General features: G+C 35.6%; 1 protein-coding gene across 7 annotated transcripts in view; it reads right to left on the reverse strand.

Annotated features, from left to right (window-relative positions):
* The window catches only part of XRCC4 (X-ray repair cross complementing 4), a 332,298-nt gene that overhangs the window by 215,855 nt on the left and 91,644 nt on the right, over nucleotides 1-24,799 (reverse strand). For all 7 annotated transcript variants that reach the window (XR_004381362.1, XM_032847173.1, XM_032847207.1 and 4 more), the window contains exons 4-6: nucleotides 13,164-13,330; nucleotides 3,464-3,616; nucleotides 2,287-2,393 (exon numbers count right to left, since the gene is read on the reverse strand). Coding sequence is in view for 6 of the 7 variants with exons in the window: in XM_032847173.1 (XP_032703064.1) it covers nucleotides 2,287-2,393; nucleotides 3,464-3,616; nucleotides 13,164-13,330 (427 nt within the window). In the remaining variant the exon portion in view is untranslated. The remainder of the gene's footprint in view (nucleotides 1-2,286; nucleotides 2,394-3,463; nucleotides 3,617-13,163; nucleotides 13,331-24,799) is intronic.

Genomic DNA, 24,799 nt, shown 5'->3' on the forward strand with positions numbered 1-24,799 from the left:
GTGATCCAGTTCAAACCTAATTAGAATCAGACTAATCAACCAACTAATGTAATCAATATCATGAAATTTCCATGACCCCAATCACATACCTTCCTATGTCTTGTCCATTTATTCTATTTTCTTTCCTGTCTTTATGGAAAGTGCCCATGCTCCTAGCTAACCAAATCCTGCCATTTGTCCATTCAATCCCATCTTCACTTATGAGAAACAGCATTCCAGCAATTTCAGCAACACTCCCCCACTTTCCTTACTTACTCCCATCAATATGCAAACATGGTGTTCTTTCTCTCATCTAAGACAAAGATGAAAAAAAAAAAAAAAAAACCCTCTTGGCCCCACACACCCTTCAAGCAGCTTCCCAGGTTTCCTCTTCTATACAGTAAAACTTGCTAAAAAGTGTTGCTTAGGCTTCTTGTTTCTTCCCAGTTCTCTCCTCTCACCCTTTTGGAACCTCCTATTTCTGCTATCCCACTAAAAATGTTTTATTAAGATCCCCAGTAACACCTGTGTGTCCTACCATGTTTGCCTGCCTGGCTGCTCCCTCTCAGTCTTTGCTGGTCTCCTCACTCTACACATTCAAGTGTATGAGGGCAGAGTCCTTGATCACTACCCTTTTCTATCTTCTCTATCTCCCTTGATAGCTCAGCCGGCTTCAAATGCCTCTTTACTTAAACATCTTCAGCAGGAAGCCCTCTTCCTAACTCCAAATTTGTATACCCAACTCCCTACTTAGTATCTCAGAATTAAGGTTTGTAAAACTGAGTTCCTAACCCTCCTCTTCCATACTCTCATAATTCAGTAAGTCAGCTGCATGCCTTCAGTATTCAATCCAAAACACTTATCCTGATTGGTGTATGCCTGTCTCTCAGTACGATACCCACTTCATCAACAATAATATGTTGCCTCTAGACATATCTAGAATCTGCCCCTTGTTCACCATATTCACTGCTGTCACTCTGGTCTAAGCCGCTCACGTCCTTCATGCTTTGTTGAACCAGCTTTCCACTCTCTGTCTTCTTCTATGCTTACCACACTATGTATACTCTATTCTCAACATAACAGCCAGATTAATCCTGCTAAAACTATAAGTCAGATCACATCACTTGATGTTCGAAACCTTCCAACAGTTTCCAGTGCAGTTGAAAGCAAACCTTGAAATCCTTACAATAGCCTATAAGGCCCTACACATGATATGCCCTCTCTCTGACCTCATATCTCCATTCTCCCTATCTCTATCATCCTACTGTACCCATACCTCCCTCCATGCTATTGCTTAAACACATCAGTAAAAAGTTGATGAAAGCTCCCACATCGGGGTCTTTGTACTAACTGCTTTTTTCCTGCCTAGCATGCTCACCCCACAGATAGACGTGTCACCTTTTCTGGTGCCCTGGCTAAAATTATAACCTTTATCCTACTTCCACCCTGACATTTTCTATTATCCTTCCCTGGTATATTTTTCTCTTCAGCATTTATCACTATCTAATATAGCTTATATTCAATATATTCACCTTGTTTTTGTCTGTTTCCCTGACTAGAATTCATAAACTGCATGAAAACAAAAATATTTGTTTTTTGCTCTCCGACAGAGAATAGTTTCTGGTACCTAACAGACACTCAGAAAACATTTGCTAAATAAATGAATCAAACATTTATTTTGAGAACACTAGGATTCTGCCAGAACCACGTAAGTGTAAGATGAGTTCAGGGACTCTTGCATCTAGGAAATCTATAAACATTTAGAAATATTATTCATGGATTTAGATCTGAGGGACTGAGTAAGGCTCAGGTACTTGAGCATAAACTGCCATTTCCCCTTCTGTTCCCCCATCACCCATCTCCCCCTGCTAAAATCCCTATTCTGAATAGTGAAAGAAGGCTCAACCTCAAGATAACCTGAAGCATTCTAGATCGCCCCACTCCTTGCCCATCCATAGCTCTAGCTGGATAAGATCTCACAAGTTAAAGGCCACCAACTTCGCGCTAGATACAACTAGCATGAACACATGCATATCTTGCTTATTCCTTATGTACCCTTATTTAATAGGAGATAGCATGCCTTGGGGTGTGTGTGTGTGTGCTTGTTTGTTTTACTGCTAACGAGTTGCCGCACTGTATAATAAATATACTTTTTAACATGAAGTACTTGAGGTTCTAGACTAAAAACCCTGAAGAATTTTTGTAGAAAAGACCTTTTTCATAACATTTTTCATTACAGTTCATTATCTTTAGGATAATAAGCCCGAGTGAGATCTCCAACAAAGGAAATGAATGCACGCCTCTTACTTGGAGCTAACGCAGAGCGATCAGGCAAGTTTTCGCTGTCCTCATCAGTGCTTTCATCATAGATTGCATCCCTGTCAGCAGCCACTTCAGAATGTGTTGTGGTTTCCCTAGAAACACAGAAAGGTAGAATTATAAATTTTTGGCTCACCCCTGGCTAGGTATCAAATTCACCAGTAAATAATTATAGAAAATATCCCTGGAAAAATACCTTAACCAAACATATACTGAAACATACATGATTGAGATGAAAGCACTTTATAAAGACCGTATGTTAACTCTCTTAAGAGTAAGTTTCCCTTCTACCTAATTTAATGTGGTTTCGTGCTCACTATAATCAGCTCTTCAGTTTCTCATCATCTTATTCATCTATCAAAACACTATTCTTCTGAGTTGTCTTCTGAGGATCACAGAGTGTTCAGTACTTTACTGATCTCAAAGCAGTTCTTGCCTTGCTTTTGCCGGTCCCCAAATTTTCAGAGAGGCACCCTTCTTCTTACTATGAAGATGCCAAGTAAGGCACAGAGAGTTTACAGGACTTGTCCAAAGTCATGTACTAGCAGGTATCAGTGCCAGACAGCACTTGAATGAGGTCCATTTGACATCAAATGTTATATTCTTCATATGATGCCATTAGTAAATCTTTGTGTTCTCTCAGATTCGGGCAAAAGATGCAAACCTGGATCCACTAAAATAATTAAGTGGATAAATAAAGTAGTAAAACAATAAAAATCAGACTAAAATAATTATAATTGTCTAAACCATACCAGCTATAAGTCACCTGTGATTCTTCCTTAAAAATCAAGGATGCATCCACTCTCAGAACCCTTGATTCTAAAAGTAACCACTCCTTAGACACCAATATTACAAATGTGTATTCAACTCTGCAGTTTTACAGAAGATAAAGTTTTTATTGTTTTTAAATGATGTCTAAGAATTACACAAATAACACTTAGATAAACCACATGCCAGTTTTAACTGTAGTTATGACAGTGAGCAGACATGGAGAGAACATTTTGAGACTTTTCCAGCCCACTGCATCCAACAGGCACAACATCTAACCCCAGACTATCAAATGATCTCACATTACTAAAAATGGCACTTAACTTTCATTAAGTTTGGGAAAAAATTCCACTTAAATTTCTCTATCTGCCATCTCAAAACAGACAACTCAAAATACCTTTCATGCTCAATGTTCTTTTCTAGTTCTTGAACTTCACTTAACAATTTATGTAAGTTTCTAATCTTCGCTTTCTTCTCATTCAGCACCAGAATAAACCGTTTATAAAGATCAGTCTCCAAAGCTTCCTTAGCACTGACGCATTTTTCAAATCTAAAATGTAAATAAACAAAAAATAAATCATGCAGGTTTTTTTTAGCATTACTATTATTCAAAGCAATACTGAAGATGATTTCAAAAAAACTTTTCAAGGAAAATACAATTAAAAATCACTTTTATAGATTTTCATTGACTTAAAGTTTTATACAGATAATTAAATAATTAGAATTTATTGTTTGTTAATGTTAGTAATTTATGCAGTGAGATAAGGATCAATATTGGAAAATGATACCCAAATACCTTTTAAAAACATCTAAATGCCTAAACTTAATCATTTATTTCCAAAAGAGTATTTTTATGGGAGAAATTTCATACAAGAGTAATTAAAGCCTATGTTTTCTGTACTTGGCTAGTATTACTGTAATAGCAACCGTGATCTTGTTTTGTGATTAAGTGATTTACCTAATCAGTTTTCCCTAAATAGACTACGAACTGCTCCACAGCAAGAACATGACTTAGGCAGTTCTATCTTCAGCACCACATACACACGCTCATGTATGCATTTATATAATGAATGAAAGTATCCAACTTGAAATTTCCAAGGAGAGATTAATGAAGCAGCAAATGTGAAAGACTACATGTCCTCAATTATAGATATATAAGACAAAACATAAAATTTTCTCTATCATTTATAATTCTTTTTACAATGTTCAAATGAGCTAATAAGAGATGATACGGATTTTATCCTCCCAGATACAAAGAGAGCTAACAAACAGAGACTGTATATATAAGATATGCACATACACATGAACCATGAATAAACCTGTATTTTAAAGATTCAAATATAAATTATTCCATATAAAATATTATTTTAAATGTAGCCTTGCCTTGCCTAGTTTTCTCTTTACTATTTATTCATACTTGTTCTATACAGGTATTCTAGCATTTACATATATATTTATGTATATATATTTCATAGTATTTGAAATACAGAATTTTTCATTGAAAAATTATAAATAAAAATGTCAACATTTGATATCTTTGGTATACGTGTCCCTATGCTTTCAACAATCTACTTATCTAAAGATGCAAAGAATTAGTGCCTCTTACGGAATAAAAAGGAACAAAAAGCAGTATATTTTCTGGGAGCAATTACAGCACTCATAGTACAATCATTGCCACGGCTGTGAACTCCATAAGGGCAGAGAGCATGTGTGTTTTATTGACTGCTTTATCTTCAGTGCCTAACACAGTGTTGTGCATTCAACAGATGTGGAGAAGCTATTAGAAAATTAATAAAGTGAGTTAATGTGGGCACCTTATAGAGAGAATGAGTGACTGTGAATTTATTTTTCACTCCTTTAACAGCTACTCACCATTTTAACAGCAACATTTTTCATCCCCTTCAGCTTCTAAAAAAATCTATGGTAAATATTAATATAACAGTACTCCTTGCATCAAGCAAAGTTCTTTAAGAAAGAAGTACACCAAAAAGTGTGGGGGAAGAAAAGAGCCAAAGTTGAAGAGGAACTGCCAATATCAATGGCTTATGTTAAGCAGGAACATGTCACTGCATTTTTTTAAAAATCTAATTTAATTTTTTCTCAGTGTTCCAGAATTCATCGTTTATGTACCACACCCAGTGCTCCATGCAGTACATGCTCTCCTTAGTCTAAGAGGGTTCCCCTTTCTCCACATTGTCTCCAACACTTGTTTACTGTCTTGTTAATTTTGGCCATTCTAACTAGTGTAAGATGGTTTCTCAATATGGGTTTTTTGGGTAATTTTACTTTATTTTTCAGGGTTCCAAGATTCATTGTTTATGTACCACACCCAGCGCTCCATGCAATACGTGCCCTCCTTAATACTCACCACGAGGCTCACCCTAACCCCCTACCCCTCCCTTCCAAAATCCTCAGTTTGTTTCTTGGAGTCCACAGTCTCTCATGGTTTGTCTCCCCCTCCAATTTCCCCCACTCACTTCTCCCCACCTCCCTATGTCCTCCATGTTATTCCTGACACTCCATGAGTAAGTGAAACCATAGGACAACTGACTCTCTCTGTTTGACTTATTTCACTCAGCATAATCTCCTCCAGTCCCGTCCATGTTGATACAAAAGTTGGGTATTCATCCTTTCTGATGGAGGCATTAATACTCCATTGTATATATGGACCATATCTTCTTTATCCATTTGTCTGTTGAAAGGCATCTTGGCACTTTCCACAGTTTGGTGACTGAGGCCATTGCTGCTATGAACATTGGGGTACAGATGGCCCTTCTGTTCATTACATCTGTATCTTTGGGGTAAATACCCAGTAGTGCAATTGCAGGGTCATAGGGAAGCTCTATTTTTAATTTCTTAAGGAATCTCCACACTGTTTTCCAAGGCGGCTGTACCAACTTGCATTCCCACCAGCAGTGTAAGAGGGGTCCCCTTTCTCCACATCTTAACACTTGTTGTTTACTGTCTTGTTAATTTTGGCTATTCTAACTGGTGTAAGGTGGTATCTTAGTGTGGTTTTAATTTGAATCTCCCTGATCGCTAATGATGATGAACATTTTTTCTTGTGTCTGTTAATCATTTGTATGTCTCTTTTGGAGAAGTGTCTATTCATGTCTTTTGCCCATTTTTTTACGTGATTATCTGTTTTGTGTGTGTTCAGTTTGAGGAGTTCTTTATAGATCTTGGTTATCAGCCCTTTGTCTGTAGTGTCATTTGCAAATATCTTCTCCCATTCTGTGGGTTGCCTTTGTTTGGTTGACTGTTTCCTTTGCTGTGCAGAAGCTTTTGATCTTGATGAAGTCCTAAAAGTTCATTTTCTCTTTTGTTTCCTTTACCTTTGGAGAATATCTTGAAAGAAGTTGCTGTGGCCAATGTCGAAGAGGATACTGCGTATGTTCTCCTCTAGGATTTTGATAGATATCTGCCTCACGTTGAGGTCTTTTATCCATTTCAAGTTTATCTTTGTGTATGGTGTAAAAGAATGGTCGAGTTTCATTCTTCTACACATAGCTGTCCAATTTTCCCAGCACATTTATTGAAGAGGCTGTCTTTTTTCCACTGTATATTTTTTCCTGCTTTGTTAAAGATTATTTGACCACAGAGTTGAGGGTTCCTATCTGGGCTCTCTACTCTGTTCCACTGGTCTCTGTGTCTGTTTTTGTGCCAGGACCATGCTATCTTGGTGATCACAGCTTTGTAGTAAAGCTTCAAATCAAGCAACGTGATGCCCCCAGTTTTGTTTTTCTTTTTCAACATTTCCTTAGCAATTCAGGGTCTCTTCTGGTTCCACACAAACTTTAGGATTGTTTGTTCCAGCTCTTTGAAAAATGCCAGTGGAATTTTAATCGGGATGGCATTGAAAGTATAGATGGCTCCAGGCAGTACAGACATCTAGAAAGACCTCGAGGCACTTGATTGCAAGACTGATGAATCATAATTTTAGACAAGAGCTTTTGAGAGCAGCTAGGGGGAAGAAATTCCTTATGTACAAAGAATGGTCCATCAGAATAATGTTAGACCTGTTCACCGAAACCTGGCAAGCCAGAAAGGGCTGGCAAGACATATTCAGGGCACTAAATGAGAAGAACATGTAGCCAAGAATACTTTATCCAGTGAGGATGACATTCAAAATGGATGGAGAGATAAAGAGCTTCCAAGACTGGCAAGGTTTAAAAGAGTATGTGAACAGCAAGCCAGCACTACAAGAAATATTACAGGGGGTTCTATAAAAGAAGAACAAACCCAAGAGTGTCATAAAACAGAAATTTACAGAGACAATCTATAGAAACAAGGACTTCACAGGTAACATGATGTCAATAAAAACGTATCTTTCAATAATCACTCTCAACATAAATGGCCTAAACACTCCCATAAAACAGCACAGGGTTGCAGATTGGATAAAACAACAGGGCCTGTCCATATGTTGTCTACAAGAGACCCATTTGGAACCTAAGGATACATTCAGACTGAAAGTGAAGGGATGGAGAAGCATCTTTCATGCCAATGCACCTCAAAAGAAAGCTGGGGTAGCGATTCTCATATCAGATAAATTAGATTTTAAACTACAGACTGTATTCAGAGATAAAGGACACTACATTATTCTTAAAAGGTCTATCCACCAAGAAGATCTAACAATTGTAAATATTTATGCCCCCAATACCGGAGCAGCCAGCTACATAAGACAATGTTAATTAAGATAAAGAGTCATACTGATATGAATACATTAATAGTAGGAGATCTTAACATGCCTCTCTCAGTAATAGACAGATCATACAAGCAGAAAATCAATAAAGAAACAAGAGCACTGAATGACACATTGGACCAGATGGACCTCATAGATATGTCACTGCATTTTTATTTCAGATGCAAGTGTTATATAAACATTACATCTCATTTTCTTGTACTATTTTCTAATGTAACATAATAAGAAAAATTTTAAAAGATGAACAGAATACATACACCACCAAAATACTTTAGTATACTATAAAATACTTAACACAAAGGTAAATTAAAAACATACAATAAAAATCTTGCACATTATATAAAGTTTTAGGAACAATTAACCACTTGGTTATTTATCTGATTTAAATGTGTATTTAATTTCCATATAAATCACTTCAATAATTCTTAATTGAAAGATTATGTGCACTTAACAACTACCAAGCAAATTTCAAAACCTTTATTAAAATTAACACTTGGTACAACACTTGGACAAAAATGAAAATAAATATGAAAATAAAGTATCATGTAATTTGTCTAAAGAATAACGTTAATCCTAATAACTGGTATCACAACTAAACTGTCGAAAGTAACATGTCTGTGATAGGAGTACAAACAAGAGAATAAATGGCATCCTATGACTTAACCTTGCTTGGTTTTAGCAAACTTTTAGGATTTTCTTGCAATCAAACTTCCAACCATCAAACTGGTTAACATTTCCTAGACAAAGCTAGGGAGTAGGGGTTGGCTGGACAGAGTATTATTGTGAACAGGACAAAAATTTATTCTCAATTATTAATTTATCAACAAATTTGGATTCTTCTATTCTTCTATTAAATATTCAGTAGCTAGGAAGTACATACCATCTTCCTTACCCTATTTTTTAATTAACATATAATGTATTATCTGTTTCAGTGGTACAGCTCTGTGATTCAACAGTCTTACACATTCACAGAACTCACCATAGCACATACCCTCTCTCCTTCCCCCATTTTTAATGCCAATCCTCTCTTACAGCATTATGATGCTACAAGGCCTTCCATTATTACTTGTCTCCTGCCTACCTTTCACTGAAAGAACTAGATTGGTATTAGAAGATGAGGCCATTTAGTGAAGGAGAAACATGAGATTCACTGTCAAGTCAGTGATACTAAAGGAGAACTAACATATAACTAGATTAGACTACAACTAGTCCAAGGATCGTCTCCAAGGAAAAACTCAAACCTGATGAAAACATAAATAATATCAAACAGGAAAGGGCTAATGATGCTTCATCTTTTCAACAGTGACTAGGAAAACAGAACAATAATGTTAATTAGTATCCTAGGACTGACATATCTAAAACTACGATACAAGAATACTAATTTTAAAAAACTAAAAGGATAAAAACTAAGTATGGAAATAGTGAATATTAGAAATAAAATACTTCCATGCAGGAAAACAAAGAGTCTAAGAATAATATCAAAAAATAATAACAAAAATAGGAGCAGAAACAAGGCAATTTCATGTAAAAATATAATCCAATCTAAAACAGATTAAAAGATAACCCAAAATAAAACATCAGATACATAAATGTGAACATGTGGTGCTTAGAAATCATGCAGTAACCTTTTTACAATCATCTCTGGCCAAATTTATATCCAGGTCAGGGATGTACAGCAAAAGAAAATGAGAATGGAGTTCAGAGGACAAAGAATGCTACAAAGAACTGGAAAAGAAAGCAGTGGTAAAGAGATTTAATAAGGCATTAAGTACTGAAGAAGATGGTAAACAGCTGTTCCTCATCCCCTCTGACGACAGAACAAGAGGAAATGGCCTTCAACTATACCATGAAGGACTCAGATTACCAAGAGATGGAAGGAACAATTTTCTGACTGTGACTGTTCTTAAACACTATAATGGGCTACCAAGGGGAGTTGAAGCTATCTCCTGAGGTCTTTAAAAATCAGACTGAATTCATCTGGATAAAATGTGATCCTAGCTTGAAGGCAGAGATGAAGTAAAAGAGCTTTCAAGGTCTCTTCTATTCTAATGATTCCATGAGTGTCAACCCAATTCAATCTGCTGAGAACTGCCTCCAGTTACAGGTTTAATAACTTTAACGCAGAATAAAGCTGGAGTTTGACTTGATGTCTGAATGCAAACAAAAGACCTATTCAGGAATATGGAACTCGAGAGTTGTATTTGAAACTTAATAGGAAAAACAAGTGAAATAAATATAGCTAATAACTTAAGGATTCACATACAATATTTCTAATGTTTTCTCCTTCACCTAAACTATACAAAATTAAATTGATCCAGTTATGTCACTTGTTCAAAACAGAGCTAAGACCACAATTATTAAACACTTAATAAAAATAACAGCAGGGGCGCCTGGGTGGCTCAGTGGGTTAAAGCCTCTGCCTTTGGCTCGGGTCATGATCCCAGAGTCCTGGGATCGAGCCCCTACATCGGGCTCTCTGCTTGGTGGGGAGCCTGCTTCCTCCAATCTCTCTCTGCCTACTTGTGATTTCTGTCTGTCAAATAAATAAATAAAAATCTTTTTAAAAATAATAATAAAAAAATAATAACAGCAAATATATATAAAAAGCCTACATTAAAGCTCATTTTTTACTCATACTGTATTTCATTTCTTATTCAAACTTCATCTATTCTCCACTGTCATCCCAAATGGAAATAGTTTTAGAGTTGGTTCTGATTATAATTATACATGTTTCAGTTATAAAACATATTAAAAAAACTCCCAAAAAGTAAAAAAAGAAATTTAATCTACAATTCCAGACATACACTATTAACATTTAATTTTCTCCCTCTAGATATTTTCTATCTAAAGATATATTTAGCAAAACTGGCATGCTATTCCTCTTTTTGTTAACTACATTTCTCTTCTTAACATATCATTAACATTTTCCATGGTACAAGCACATGGGTATATGACTGGTTTTTGCTCATATGATATCCCATTGTGTATCACCTTTATTTAGGAGCTATATCCACCATAGCTTCTAAGGGAATTCTCACCATCTATTTTGTGTCAGTCATTCCCTCACAAATACACAGTCTGAAACAATGACGGGAAAGAAATGATTGGAGCATGGATGGACATTGATATAAGAGTATCAGAGGCTGCCCAGAAAACTGAGCTGTGGCCAGGCCTAACATGATGGCCACCACTCCAATGATTTTCTACTTCCTGTGTCTGCAGTTACCTAACTCGCTATGCTCATGCCCTATTTCCAATTTCCCTAAAGAGTCTTCATCAGTACTACTGCCATACAGAAGATGGAGATAGAAATCCTTTGCTCATTTTCCACCATACTAAGGCTCTAGGGAGGGAACATTTAAGAAAGCACTGCTTGGCCATGACCAAGATGTATTTACAGCTCCTTCAAATGCCCACCTTCTCCTGTGATAGGAAAGAAACCCATTTGGGAAATTTGGAAAATAGAGCTAACTAATCTAACATGTGGAATACAATCAAGAGCATAGAATTCTCTGGAGCAGGCTCACTGTCCTCTGGGGGCTAGCACAATGGAACACATTGCCAACCCCTGAAGAAAACATGTGACCCAGTATTTACAAGAAAAGAATAGTTGGAGCATAATAAGCCTGGCGATGAGAGATATAGTTGTACTTCTGGTCAGATAGGAAACATTTTGCCACAATAATGCAAAAGCACTTTCTGGACAGTTCAGCAATAGTAAATCAAGGATCTGGGGGCCACATATTATACACAGCCCTCCCCCACTGTTTTACAGCACAGGGTGCGTTTGTCTCCACCGTCTCATCTTTGTTCCCTGCTGCTTTCCAGTCAAAGGCAGTGGTGGTGAATACTGATGAGGTAACACCTCTTTCAACCTCTGGCAGACATTTTAAAGCAATTTGTTCAAGTACCAAGTACCCAGTCTGCATTTTTGTGGGCAATTTGTGGATCAAATTTCCTATCATCTTGAGGGTATTTTGAGTTTTAAATATAATGGCTTATCACGGCCATACTACATCTCCTTTAATTTGATTTATTTCACATATAAAAGAGAAAAGCATATCCAAACTACAGATAAAGACCAAAACCGTGCTTTCTAGCACAGATATTTGATATTGATTCATACTAACACGATTTTAAAGAGAAAGAGGAAGAGCAAAATTAACTTATTTTTCCCTATGGTTTCCTAATATTTACATAGTTGTGATTTGGTCTCATTATTTTTATACATTTGGGGATAAAAGTAAATTCAGAGATAAAAGAGAACAAGAAACTTTTTTAATATAATAACTAAGAGTCAAATAAAGTTAGGTTTTAGGTGTTAAGTTTACATATCTTACATTAGTAAATGTAATTGGATATATAGAAACATAATTCCTTCTGGTCAACACCCTTTCCACAAATCTAGAATGATAGTGTTAAACACTTCACATTTTTCATATACTCTCACATTTACTTACCAATCCATATAAAACAATCTTAAGGATTGTCCTAACAAGATCCTAAGTTGGAAAATTGTTCTTATGTTTTAGAGTTACTGGTGTGAATGAAAGATAAAAAGTCCACTGGACATACTGGATATAATGATAATATTATTATCATTTTATATACATTCCATGTAACTCTTTCAGATGTTGCCACGTATGTATGTACCAACATATGCATACGTTATATGTCTCTGTAAAGATATAAATGGTCACAACATACCATTTTGTTTCCTTCAAACATCTTTTACATAACAGAGTAATAAAAAATACACCCTGGGCTGGCCTAGATTATGATACAGTCAAAAAATGCATAATAAAAAGTAAAGTGACATTCTTCATCATTTAAAAAAAAAAAAAAAGGAGGCAAAATCAGGAAAATAAAGGTTTCCAAATGTCTTATCTAGTAAACACAATTATATCACCTTTTTAAAATGCTGGTAATATGAATTCTCAATGAGCAAAATAAGTCTATATCAGGATCCAAAGCTCACAGCATTTGAAATAGCTACCATTTACATAAAGAGTCCATATAAGTAATGAATTGGCATATTTACACTCTCTATACCTTTTTATTCATTATTAATCCTATAATTTGAGGTAAATTAAATCTTATAAATATCAACTTCCTAAATTTTGTTTAATATTAGTGGCTCCTGATTCTCATTGCCTGATTACTCCTTTTGTTCATTAGTTTGATGATGCCACCAAATACTAATGACCTAAAAGTGTTAACATACTCCAATAATGTATAGTAATGATCAATAGTTTGGTCTAATCATGCTAAGTAAAGATTTTACGTTAATATATGCTAGTCTACATATATAATAAACTTACAAATCATTAACTTAAGTCTATAACAATGTAAGGAGAGCTTAGTGTTTTTATAATACAAGAACATTAGCACATACCGTCCTTGAACATCATTCCAATCTCTCAAAAGCCTTTCATTTTCCTTCTGCAGGTGCTCACTCTTGGCTTGGTTTTCTGTGATGGTGTCCAGGCAATCACAAATAAGTTTTCTAATGACCTCAGCTGGACTTGCAACTTTCTCTAGACTGAAGGAACCGAGTCTGAACTAGAACGAAAGGAAAACATAATTAGTTTGGGGAGAATATCAAGATCGAGTGGGATCTTCTGAGTGGGAAAAAAACATAAGATTCAAATACAGTGCATTTATCAGATATAAATACAGACAAGAAAAACTGGGCAACTTCCTACCTTCTTACGGAAGTTTATCATGTAAATCAACAAGTAACTCAAGAATAATTTGTGTAAGTGTTAAGTCACTCCTCCACCTCCTAGCAGAGAAGAAAACAACTAAATACCATATAAGCATACTACCGTTTTTTTAGTACAACTTAATTTAAGTCACTACTCAGAGTAAGAAAAGGAATTATACACGAAGATTTTTTTAAATGTATTTATTTGTCAGAGAGAGAGTACACAAGCAGAGAGAGCGACAGGCAGAGGGAGAAGCAGACTCCCCACTGAGCAAGAAGCCCAACGCAGGACTTGATCCCAGGACCCTGAGAGCGTGACAAGAGCCGAAAGCAGAGGCGTAACCAACTGAGCCACCCAGGCATCCATATACACAAAGATTTTTAACTGTATTTTCTGTTACTAGTGACGGTAACACAGAATAAGTGACATAATCTATTTCTGAAGAAAGGAAAATTTTGGCAATAGTTAAAAGAAATACAGGGTTTTAGGAAACTGATAAACCTGGGGGCACCACTCAGTAATTACTTCTCTATCAAAAACCAAATAAATTACAAATAATACTGTCCAATGTCAAGTTTGTATACTTCTTACTTCTTCATAAAGGTAAGACTTAAAAAATATATCCTCTACTAGAAGGCACTTTAAAATAAAATAGTATAATATGGTATTATAGTATGGAATTTATAGTATGGAATTTAGAAGGGGATACCAGTTCTCCTCATTTAGCAGATAAAGATAATTAAATACAGTGATTTAATCACAATCATAATTATCCTTACTATTAAAATTATTATAACAGCTAAATATAAGACTTTTAACATGATAACTATTATTATATAGTTACCACATCTCACAGTTGAAATTCAACTCAGGCATAACACACATACAACTCATCTAATCATCACCAAAATGAAACTATTATATCCACTTCATAAATTAGTAAACTGCGGTTCAGAATCATTATCTAATATATTGAAGGAATAAAGCCAAAATCCTGCTATGCTATGCTATTATGCTATTTCCTGACATAAGAAGATAACCTAATTAAAAAACTAGTGGGGTACTTGGGTGGCTCAGTCAGTTAAGCATCCAACTTTTGGATTCTGCTCAGGTCCTGATCTCATGACTTGTGAGATCGAGGTCTATGTAGGACTCCCTGCTCATGGGGAATCTTTTTGGATATTCTGTCCCTCTGCCCCTTGCCCCCCCACCCCAACACTCTCTCTGTCTCTCTCAAATAAATAAGTCTTTTAAAAATAAATAATAAAAAAATTAAAATTTAAAAACTAGTAAGAGGAAGAATTAGGTTCACAACATACACATAATTTTTTTACCTTTTTTTATTATGTTCAGTTAGCCACTGAAAACCATCATTCGTTTTTGATGTAGTGTTCAATGATTCATTAGTTACCTATAACACCCAGTGCACATCACAACATGTGTACTCCTTAATACCCATCACCCTGTTACCTCCTCCCCCATTCCCTTCTCCTCTGAGACCCTCAGTTCGTTTCCTGGGGTCCATAGTCTCTCATGGTTCATTTCCTTCTCTGATTTCTCTCCCTTCAGATTTCCCTTTGTTCCCCTGTGGTCCTCCGTACTACTGCTTATGTTCCACATATAAGTGAAACCATATGATAATTGTCGGTTTCTGCTTGACTCCTTTCAGGTAGCATAATCTCCTCCAGTTCTATCCATGTCAATGCAAACAGTGAGTAGTTACCCTTTCTGAGGGCTAAAAAATATTCCATTGTATGTATGTACCACATCTTCTTTGTCTATTCATCTGTTACAGGGCATCTCAGCTCCTTCCACAGTTTGGCTCTTATGGACACTGCTGTTATGAACATTGGGGTGCATGTGCACATTCTTTTCACTACATCTGCATCTTTGGGATAAATACCTAGTAGTGCAATTGCAGGCCACAGAGTAGCTCTATTTTTAACATCTTGAGGAACCTCCATACTGTTTTCCAGAGTGGCTATACGAGCTTGCATTCCCACCAACAGTGTAGGAGGGAGGGTTCCCCTTTTCCCACACCCTCACCAACATTTGTTGTTTCCTGTTTTGTTAATTTTTGCCACTCTCACTGGTGTAGGGTGGTATTTCATTGTGGTTTTGATTTTAATTTCCCTGATGGCTAATGAAGTTGAACATTTTCTCATGTTTCTGTTAGCCATTTGTATGTCTTCTTTGGAGAAGTATCTGTTCATGTCTTTGGCCCATTTTTTGACTGGGTTATTTCTTTTTTGACTGCTGAGTTTGAGAAGTTCCTTATAGATATTAGGTATCAGCCCTTTATCTGTAATGCCATTTGCAAATTCTTCTCCCATTCCTTGTGTTGCTTCTTAGTTTTTTTTTTTTTTTTTTTTGACTGTTCCCTTTGCTGTGCAGAAGCCTTTTATCTTGATGAAGCCCAAAAAGTTCACTTTCGCTTTTGTTTCCCTTGCCTCTGGAGACATGTCTTGAAAGAAGTTACTGTAGCTGATGTCCAACAGGTTACTGCTTATACTCTTCTCTAGTATTTTGGTGGATTCCTATCTCACATTGAGGTCTTTCATCCATTTTGAATTTACCTTTGTACATGGTGTAAGGGAATGGTCCAGTTTCATTCTTCTATATGTAGCTGTCCAGTTTTACAACACCCATTCCTGATTCAAACTCTTCAGAGAATAGGGATAGAGGGAACATTCCTCAATAGCATAAAAATCATCTATGAAAACTCACAGTGAATATCATTATCATCACTTTAAGGTCAAGAATACAACAGGGATGCCCACTCTCCCCACTATTGTTCAGCATAGTACTAGAAGTCCCAGCCTCATTAATCAGACAACAAAAAGAAATAAAAGGCACCCAAATTGGTAAAGAACAAGTCAAACTCTCTTCGCAGATGACATGATTCTTTAAGTGGAAAACCCAAGACTCCACCCCCAAATTACTAGAACTCATACAGCAATTCAGTAATGTGGCAGGATACAAAACCAGTGTGTGAAAAATCTGTTGCTTTCTCATACACTAACAATGAAACTGCAGAAAGGGAAATTAGAGAATCAATTCCATTTATAATAGCACCAAAAACCGTAAGATAGTTTGGAATAAACCTAACTAAAGAGGTAAAGGATCTATACTCTAGAAACCACAGACTGCTTATAAAAGAAATTGAGAAAGACACAAAAAGATGGAAAAACATTCCATGCTCACGGATTAGTTCATGGATTGTTAAAATGTCTATCCTCTCCAGAGCAATTTACACATTCAATGCCTACACATAATTCTTAAGAGACTCTAATAACATTGAGTGGCAGAACTGAGAACAAAACTGAAGGGTTTTTGCTGTTTTTGTTTTTTGGGCCTTCCAGATCAGTAATTTCTACTGTAGTATTCATCTAATAGAAACATTTCTAAAAATGTCTTGCTTTTGAAAGATTATTTCTATAAATATATTCAAACTGAGAAATATTTAATGGTGACTGATAATTCTGAGAAAAATTCCTATTAGTCAATTTAGAAATAAAGCTGAAAGTCAGTAAAGAGAAAACCTGATATTTACAATCTACATGGCATTTTATAAGACATTTCAGTTAATTTATATAACTTAGGAATACTTAGGATATTTAGAAATTTTTAGGATCATTTAGGCATAATTTAGCAACATTTGGGTGTTTAACCCCACAAAGTAAACTTTTCTGGACAAATTGTGGTTACTAAATTACTTTAAATTTTCAGGTAGAAAATGGAAGTTCATGTCTTACTTAATACTACAAAAAATCTGGGGTGCCTGGGTGGCTCAGTGGGTTAAAGCCTCTGCCTTTGGCTCAGGTCATGATCTCAGAGTCCTGGGATCCAGCCCCTTATTGGGCTCTCTGCTCAGCGGGGAGCCTGCTTCCCTCTCACTCTCTGCCTGCCTCTCTGCCTACTTGTGATCTCTGTCTGTCAAAAAAAAAAAAAAAAAAAAAAATCTTAAAAAAAATACTATAAAAAATCTGCCAAAAGGCTTAACTACTGATGATTCCTAGGAAATAAGAAGTCTTATTAACACTCACTTAAAATGTAAAAGAAAACAAAGAATATTAATATTCTCCAGGATTATAGTACATTTTAGAGGACTGAATAGCACTGCTCTTGCCATAAAAAAAAAATATATATATATATATATATATATATATATATATATATATATATATATGTATTTGTGTGTGTTTTTGAGATCTAAGCAGATATGTCTGTTTAATTCTGTTTTATCTCACCTTTTCCTATTTCTTATCAACAGGGAAATCAGACTAAGAAAAATTGTCCTTTATTTTAATGAGTACATCTGATTATATTAGGCTTAAATATGTAAGCAAAATCAAGCACTTTAAGCAACGTTTACCAAATGAAAACCTAGAAAAGTCTAAGAAGTTTTATTTTTTCAGTTCAAATTATTTCAAACTATTTGTCATTTTTGATTTACTTATTTTTCATACACTTTAAATGGCCTAAAACATTTGCAGTTTTCATATATAACTAAACATGAGTCTTTTTAAAAGCATAGGAGTTTAAATAAGACAGTTTATCTGGGGTGCACGGGTGGCTCAGCCGGTTAAGAGTCCAACTGTTGATTTCTGCTCAGGTCAAAGCTCAGGAACATGAGATAGAGCCCATACTGGACTCCACTCTGGGCCAGAAGCCTGCTTAAGACTCTCTCTCTCTCTCTCTCTGCCCTCCTTCCTCTGCCCCTCTCTACCTCACTCTCTAAAAAAAAAAAAAAAAAAAAAAAAAAAAAAAGAAAGGAAGAAAGAAAAAAATATATACGCACATATAAAAAGAAAGGTTTATGTGTGTAAAGAATATATAATTTGAAAGTAAATTTAAGGGGAAAAATAAATCTAAGCGTTTACTTTTTGAAGCTTTTCTTAGTATAAACACATACACACAAAAGTTAAAGAACACCTACAGAATATATAGAATATAACTCTGAATTGATATAAAATAGAAGAAAATTTAAGCTTATTATTATATAATAGACTATGTTATCAGTAAAACATAAATCTACAAAATGACTCTGTATTCTCTCATTATCATAACTGTCAGGCAGCTTTGACTAAGACAGACATTTTTAAAAAGAAAAGAGTTTTTCATTATTTGGAAGTTTCAACAATGCCAAATAGATAATGAATTCATATCATACTTTTATACTGAATAAAGTAATTGGTAAAATACAAATGCACAGACAAGCGTAAGTCCAGCTGCCTATTCATCTATTTTAGATGGCAAAAGAAGAAGGAACCAATTCTAAATCACTAATAAGCAATTGCTTTCAAAATGTCATATAAACCTATATATTCAAATTCCAAAAGACAAGTCATAAATCTCTTGGCTAATCACTATAGAATAAACTTAAAATATCATTTCTTCTTAGGAATAGGCAACTATTTTCTGCTTCTATTTCCTAATTATATTCACTAGTTTTTGGTCCTTTAATGGGTGGAACATGATATTCTAAACAATAAAAATCTACAAGAAGTACCTAGAGATTCAATACAAGAAATGAAATTTACTTGACCATCTTACTGGACCACCCTTCCTGTAAAACACAGGGTTCAGAGCCACAGCACAAAGCTCCCTTCTACTTTCACTCCTGCTGTTCCAGCCTTTCTACATCATTGAAGATGTAAGGGGACATAATGCACTGACTTTGATTAGGGCCTTTTATCAGACCTAATGAAGTCAGAAGCATAAAATATTTCTGCACTCTAACCTGTATCAAGCCAATTTTTAAAGAAGATTTATTTTAGAGTTAAAGAGAGAGCACAGGTCAGGGGAGGAGCAGAGGGAGAGAGACAAACAGACTCTGTGCTGAGCACAGAGCCCAACGGGGGATCAATCCAAAGACCTTGAGATCACTACCTGAGCTGAATCAAAAGACAGACACTTAACTGACTGAAGCCACCAAGACACCCTGGGGTGTTTTTTGTTTTTTCCCTAAAGAGAGACAGAGAGCATGAGAGCTGGGGGAGGGGGAGTGGGTGTTGGGAGTGGGGAGGGGCAAAGGGAGAGAGGGAGAGAGGGTGAGAGGGAGAGAGGGAGGGAGGGAGGGAGGGAAAGAGAGATTCTTAAGCAGGATTCATGTCCCAGTATAGAACCTGATGGCAGGGCTCGATCTCATGACCCTGAGGTCATGACCTAAGCTGAAATCAAGAGTCCGATGCTTAACCAACTGAGCCACCCAGGCACCCCATATCCAGCAAATCTTTATACTAGCCCACATATAAAAAGAGGCAACTTTAAAAAGTATTATTTTTTAATTTTTTAAAATTTATTTTATTTTATTTTTTAAAGAGATCACAGGCAGGCAGAGAGGCAGGCAGAGAGAGAGAGAGATGAGGAAGCAGGCTCCCTCCCTAGCAGAGAGCCTGATGTGGGGCTCGATCCCAGAACCCTGGGATCATGACCTGAGCTGACGGCAGAGGCTTTAACCCACTGAGCCACCCAGGCGCTCCCTAAAGTATTATTTAAAAAAAAAAAGAAAATTTACACAAAAGCCACACTGTATGGATGCCATGGTTTTAAAAACATCTACTTTAATTTTTTGTTTGATATAGAAGGCTATTAGCACAGCTTTTCTTTAATTATCAGTTCTATAATTTCAAAATAATCTACACTATAAAATCAGGACTTCAAATGGTACACCAGAATCAGAAACCACAAATTAAAGGCATCCTGAAAGCATGTCTCTCCTTTAGAGGCATGGACAAAAAAATTTCTTTTTGTAGTCAGTTCTCAGGATCTTACAGAGAATTCGGTACATAGACCTATACTAGGCACTTCATTCCATTTGTAATCTACAATTTTAAACCACATCTTTATTTTTCTGTGTAAAAAAGTTGAGAACAATTAACCTTTAAAATGTTGATAATCATAGGAGTTTGCACTAGTTGGTTCCAAAGTGTCATAATTTTAGATATTAAATCAAGCAAATAATAGCATTTTAAAATCTGACCTGCATTAAAAATTCTCAATTTCAGAGAACTTTTCCTTTTTTTCTTTTTTTTTTGGGGGGGGGAGGCATGCTTTGTTTATTCTGGATATCTATCAATTCTTTAAGTCCAGGATTAAATACCATACCTCCTTACCACTTAAAAGTCCAGGTCACGTTCTCTATAACTACTTTAGTCTATACTGACCTCTCTATTCTTAATACTTCAGAGTTTGTCTCTCAATTTTTCCCTCCTGTCATCCTCCTTATATTTTCCTCTGGTTGTTTCAGAAATGTATTCTTTTAAATTTCTAGCTTTTTAAGATCAGAGGGTCTATCTTGTATTTCTCTTCCACTGTCTAGACAGTAACTTGCACAGCTCTATACAAATATTAAGCACTACATAGAGACTTCAATTTTTTATTTGAATAACCCTTATTAATAAAGGAATGTAACTATAATGGGGCAAGCAAATGAAAAACTGAGACAATAGGGCACCTGGGTGGCTCAGTCAGTTAAGTGTCCAACTTCTGATCTCAGCTCAGGTCTTGATCTCAGGATTTTGAGTTCAAGCCCCACTCTGGGCTCCACACTGGGAGCAGAGACCACTTAAAAACAAAAACAAATAAACAAATAAAAATTGGGCCCTGATGCTCTGAATACAAATTAAGAAATATTTTTAAATAGTATAAGAATATAACAAAGTTTTCTTATTGAATAGTATAATTAAAACAAAAAAATGCATGCTAAGAAACTGTATCAGCACTTGATACTATGATAATATATACGTTTAATAAAACCTACTCAGATTATTTTTTGTCAGATTTTTTTAAAGAATGTTATAAAATTATATACTCAGTTTTCAGTTTCTTTGGAGCGAACAAATTAAAGAAACTATATAGCATTAGTCAATTACACAAAATAAACACTATAAATAACTATTAACCAATTCCTGGGGTATTGTTTATGGCCCTTCTGAATGTTTCTGGGGAGGGAGAGTTATCATAGTGTGAGTTGATATTCTCCTTAGAATATCAATTAAACATCAATTAAAGAATCTGAGTATTGATATATTATCCAAGTAGTCTAAATAACCTTGCAGAATTAATCTTTGCTACTGTCCTGGGAACCAAAATGTAAAGCTAAATGGAAAGGAGAAATAAAGGTATCTTGATTGTTATTACTAGGCAAATGACAGCAGAGAGGAACTCATTTTTTTCAGTATGTGTTTTTAATTTATTCCTATCAGAAAAAAGTTCGGCTATACCTAGATATGTGTACACTAAAAAAGTAAAGCCTGCCCATTATAGTTTATAATACAGAATGTTTTACCTATTTTAGACAAATACATAGTTGCATATACCTAGCCATTATAATACACAGTTACAAAATTCAGTAATTATAGGAAATCAGTCAAGTTTTGTAATAAAAAAAGAGACCAAACTGTATTACTTTGGCCTACTTATTTTAACTATCGCTTGCTCATAATTTGGATCAAATATATTTGTACTAAGATATGTATCATGAACTCTTTGGTTTAGTGGCCTGTTGAAATGTTTATTTCATATTTAAATAAATAACATTACAAATATACCCCCTGACGCAGTAATTTCTCGAGGCTGACAAATGGTAACATTTCTTTTCTAAGACATGTAGAACTTAGAAAAGAATACTGATAAGGACTTCTTCTAAAAAAGATAAAAGAGCTACATATAGTATGAGACCACTAATCTCACCTTTTCCACTATTTTCTTGCCCAAATTTCTTACAGTTCATAAAAAAAAATGTTTAAATATCTCAAGATGATTTTATGATCAAGCAAGGCTCTGTATATTTTAGATCCTGTAGGATCTAAATGCAATAATCTAAAAGTGAAAAATACTCTGATCTCAAATTAGAGTGCTAACAAAATTATTAGAATTTTAAGGCCATGCTATGTGCTTTAATATATTAAACATCATCTAAGAATTCTTATTCTGGTCCTCATAATTGTAAAAATCTTTGGTACAAGTCAGAGAATCCTTCACAACAAAAAATCCAAAGCCTATGTGGTAAGGGAATCTCAGAAGTTACTTTTACTTTGAATGACTATAAATGTTCACTCCACTACTGTCTTAAAATAGATGATGACTCTTTTGGTTCATGAGAAATATAGTAAAATTCAGATTTATCTCAGCCTAATTAGGAGTTAAAATTAACAATGAAAAATTATACTACACGGGGATTTAGAATCAACTGGAAGGTTTTTTATAGTAACTGGATTGGGGGGAGGGGATAGAGAGCAGCAGGTGCATATTATTTCCCTGTTACTTTATTTTGGGTAATAGGTACTGATAAAGAAATATTGCCTTGGATTCCCTGACACTCTTCTAAATCTCTTAATACTTATCTAATCACATCTGTGCAATATGCTTCTCTGTCCTCCACTTAGACACTAAATGGTAATGTTTCTTGGCATGGTCTCTTGACCTACTTTTCTTTTTCCTCTATATTTATGGGGTTATCCACAATCACAGCTTCCATTATTACAGATAAATTGAAAACTGCCAAATGTATATGTAGGTGAGGCCTCTCCTAAACTGCAGACGTACATACACATTTAACTCCTTTTTGGAATGGTGCCAGCAAGATGACCTATGCAAACCTCAAACTGTAAATGCCAAAACAGAATTCATTGCTCATCTCCCTCACTACTATACTAGCCCTTCCCTGCATTTTCCACTAGACATTCACCGTTCACTCCGTTATACTTGGGTGGTCTAGTGAGTTAAGAATGGATAGCTAACAGAGCATTGCAGTATTTACTTTTTTTTTTTTTTTGCAGTATGCTAAAAGCTGCAAAAGGATAGTGGCTACATATTACACATAAGTATCCCCATTTTTTTTTTCCTTAAGTTAGTAGGCTTTTTTTTTTTTTTTAGAGCACTTTCAGTTTTACAGAATAATAGAATGGGGACAGTTCCCATACACACACCCCCACCCACAGGTGCCCCTAATATTAACATCTGCATGCATGTGCTACATTTGCTACAATGGATGAGATCAATATTGTTTAGCTAGTAATACTTAAACTCCATAATTTACAGCAGAGTTAATTATTTGTATGGTATAGCTGACCCTTGAGCGACATGGTTTTGAAATGCACAGGGCCACTTACATGTGGATTTTTTATAGTACCGTCCTGTAAATGTATTTTTTCTTCCTTAAGATTTTCTTAGTAACATTTTCTTTCCTCTAGCTTGTTTTATTGTAATATAGTATATAATACATATAAAGTATAAAATATGTGTTAGGCGACAGTTTATGTTATTGGTAAGGCTCCCGGTCAACAGTAGACTATTAGGAATTAAGTTGGGGGGAGTCAAAGTTAGTATCTCCATTCTTACATGGTGAAACACAGAATACATTCATTCATTCATTTATCAGACTTTCTGAGTATGTACTACATACCAGGCATTGGAGACACTGCTGTGGGAAAGGAAAACAATGTGTCTGTTCTCTTGGAAAGAGCTGATGGTACACAATGATTATAATTTCACATAGCTGTAGAATCAAAGAAGGAAATAAAATATGTAATTGATTGTGACTGGACAGCAGCATATCTTTGGATATGGCAGTCAGGGAACAAGACCTTGCAAAAACTTAGGAGGACCATACAACAGATGAGATGGAAAAGGTAGACAGGAGACTAGGACACACAGGACTTTGTAGGCTACAGTAAGAAGTTGAGCATTTATTCCAATTATAACAAAAAGCCATTGGAAGGTTATATGCAGGAAAATGACTGCTTAAATAGCACACAGCACTTCCTCTAAGATTGCATCTGATTATCTCAGCTTCCTGGGACTCATACCCTGTATAATCCCCTCCCCTCAAGTGCAGGAAGGCCTGTGATTTGCTTCTAATCAAGAGAATACAGCAAAGGTGACATATGTAACTTCAGTGATTAAGCTATATAAGATTATAATATCCAGGGCGCCTGGGTGGCTCAGTGGGTTAAAGCCCCTGCCTTCAGCTTGGGTCATGATCTCAGGGTCCTAGGATCAAGCCCCGCATTGGGCTCTCTGCTCAGCAGGGAGCCTGCTTCCTCCTCTCTCTCTGCCTGCTTCTCTGTGATCTCCATCTGTCAAATAAATAAAATCTTAAAAAAAAAAAGATGATAATATCCATCTTGCTAATAGAGTCTTTCCTTTTATGACACTAGCAGCTATGTTGGAGAAGCCCATGCAACAGGAAACAGAGAGTGATCTCTGACAAATAATCATCTTAAAACCATGGGAAGCCTCTAACCAATAACCAGTGCATTAGATGGGCTCTCTAAAGACAAGGAAACAATAAGATGTTTATACACATAGGAAGACT

This window comes from Lontra canadensis, unplaced genomic scaffold, assembly GCF_010015895.1.
Source record: "Lontra canadensis isolate GAN:19392208 unplaced genomic scaffold, GSC_riverotter_1.0 scaffold4, whole genome shotgun sequence".
NCBI lineage: Eukaryota > Metazoa > Chordata > Mammalia > Carnivora > Mustelidae > Lontra > Lontra canadensis.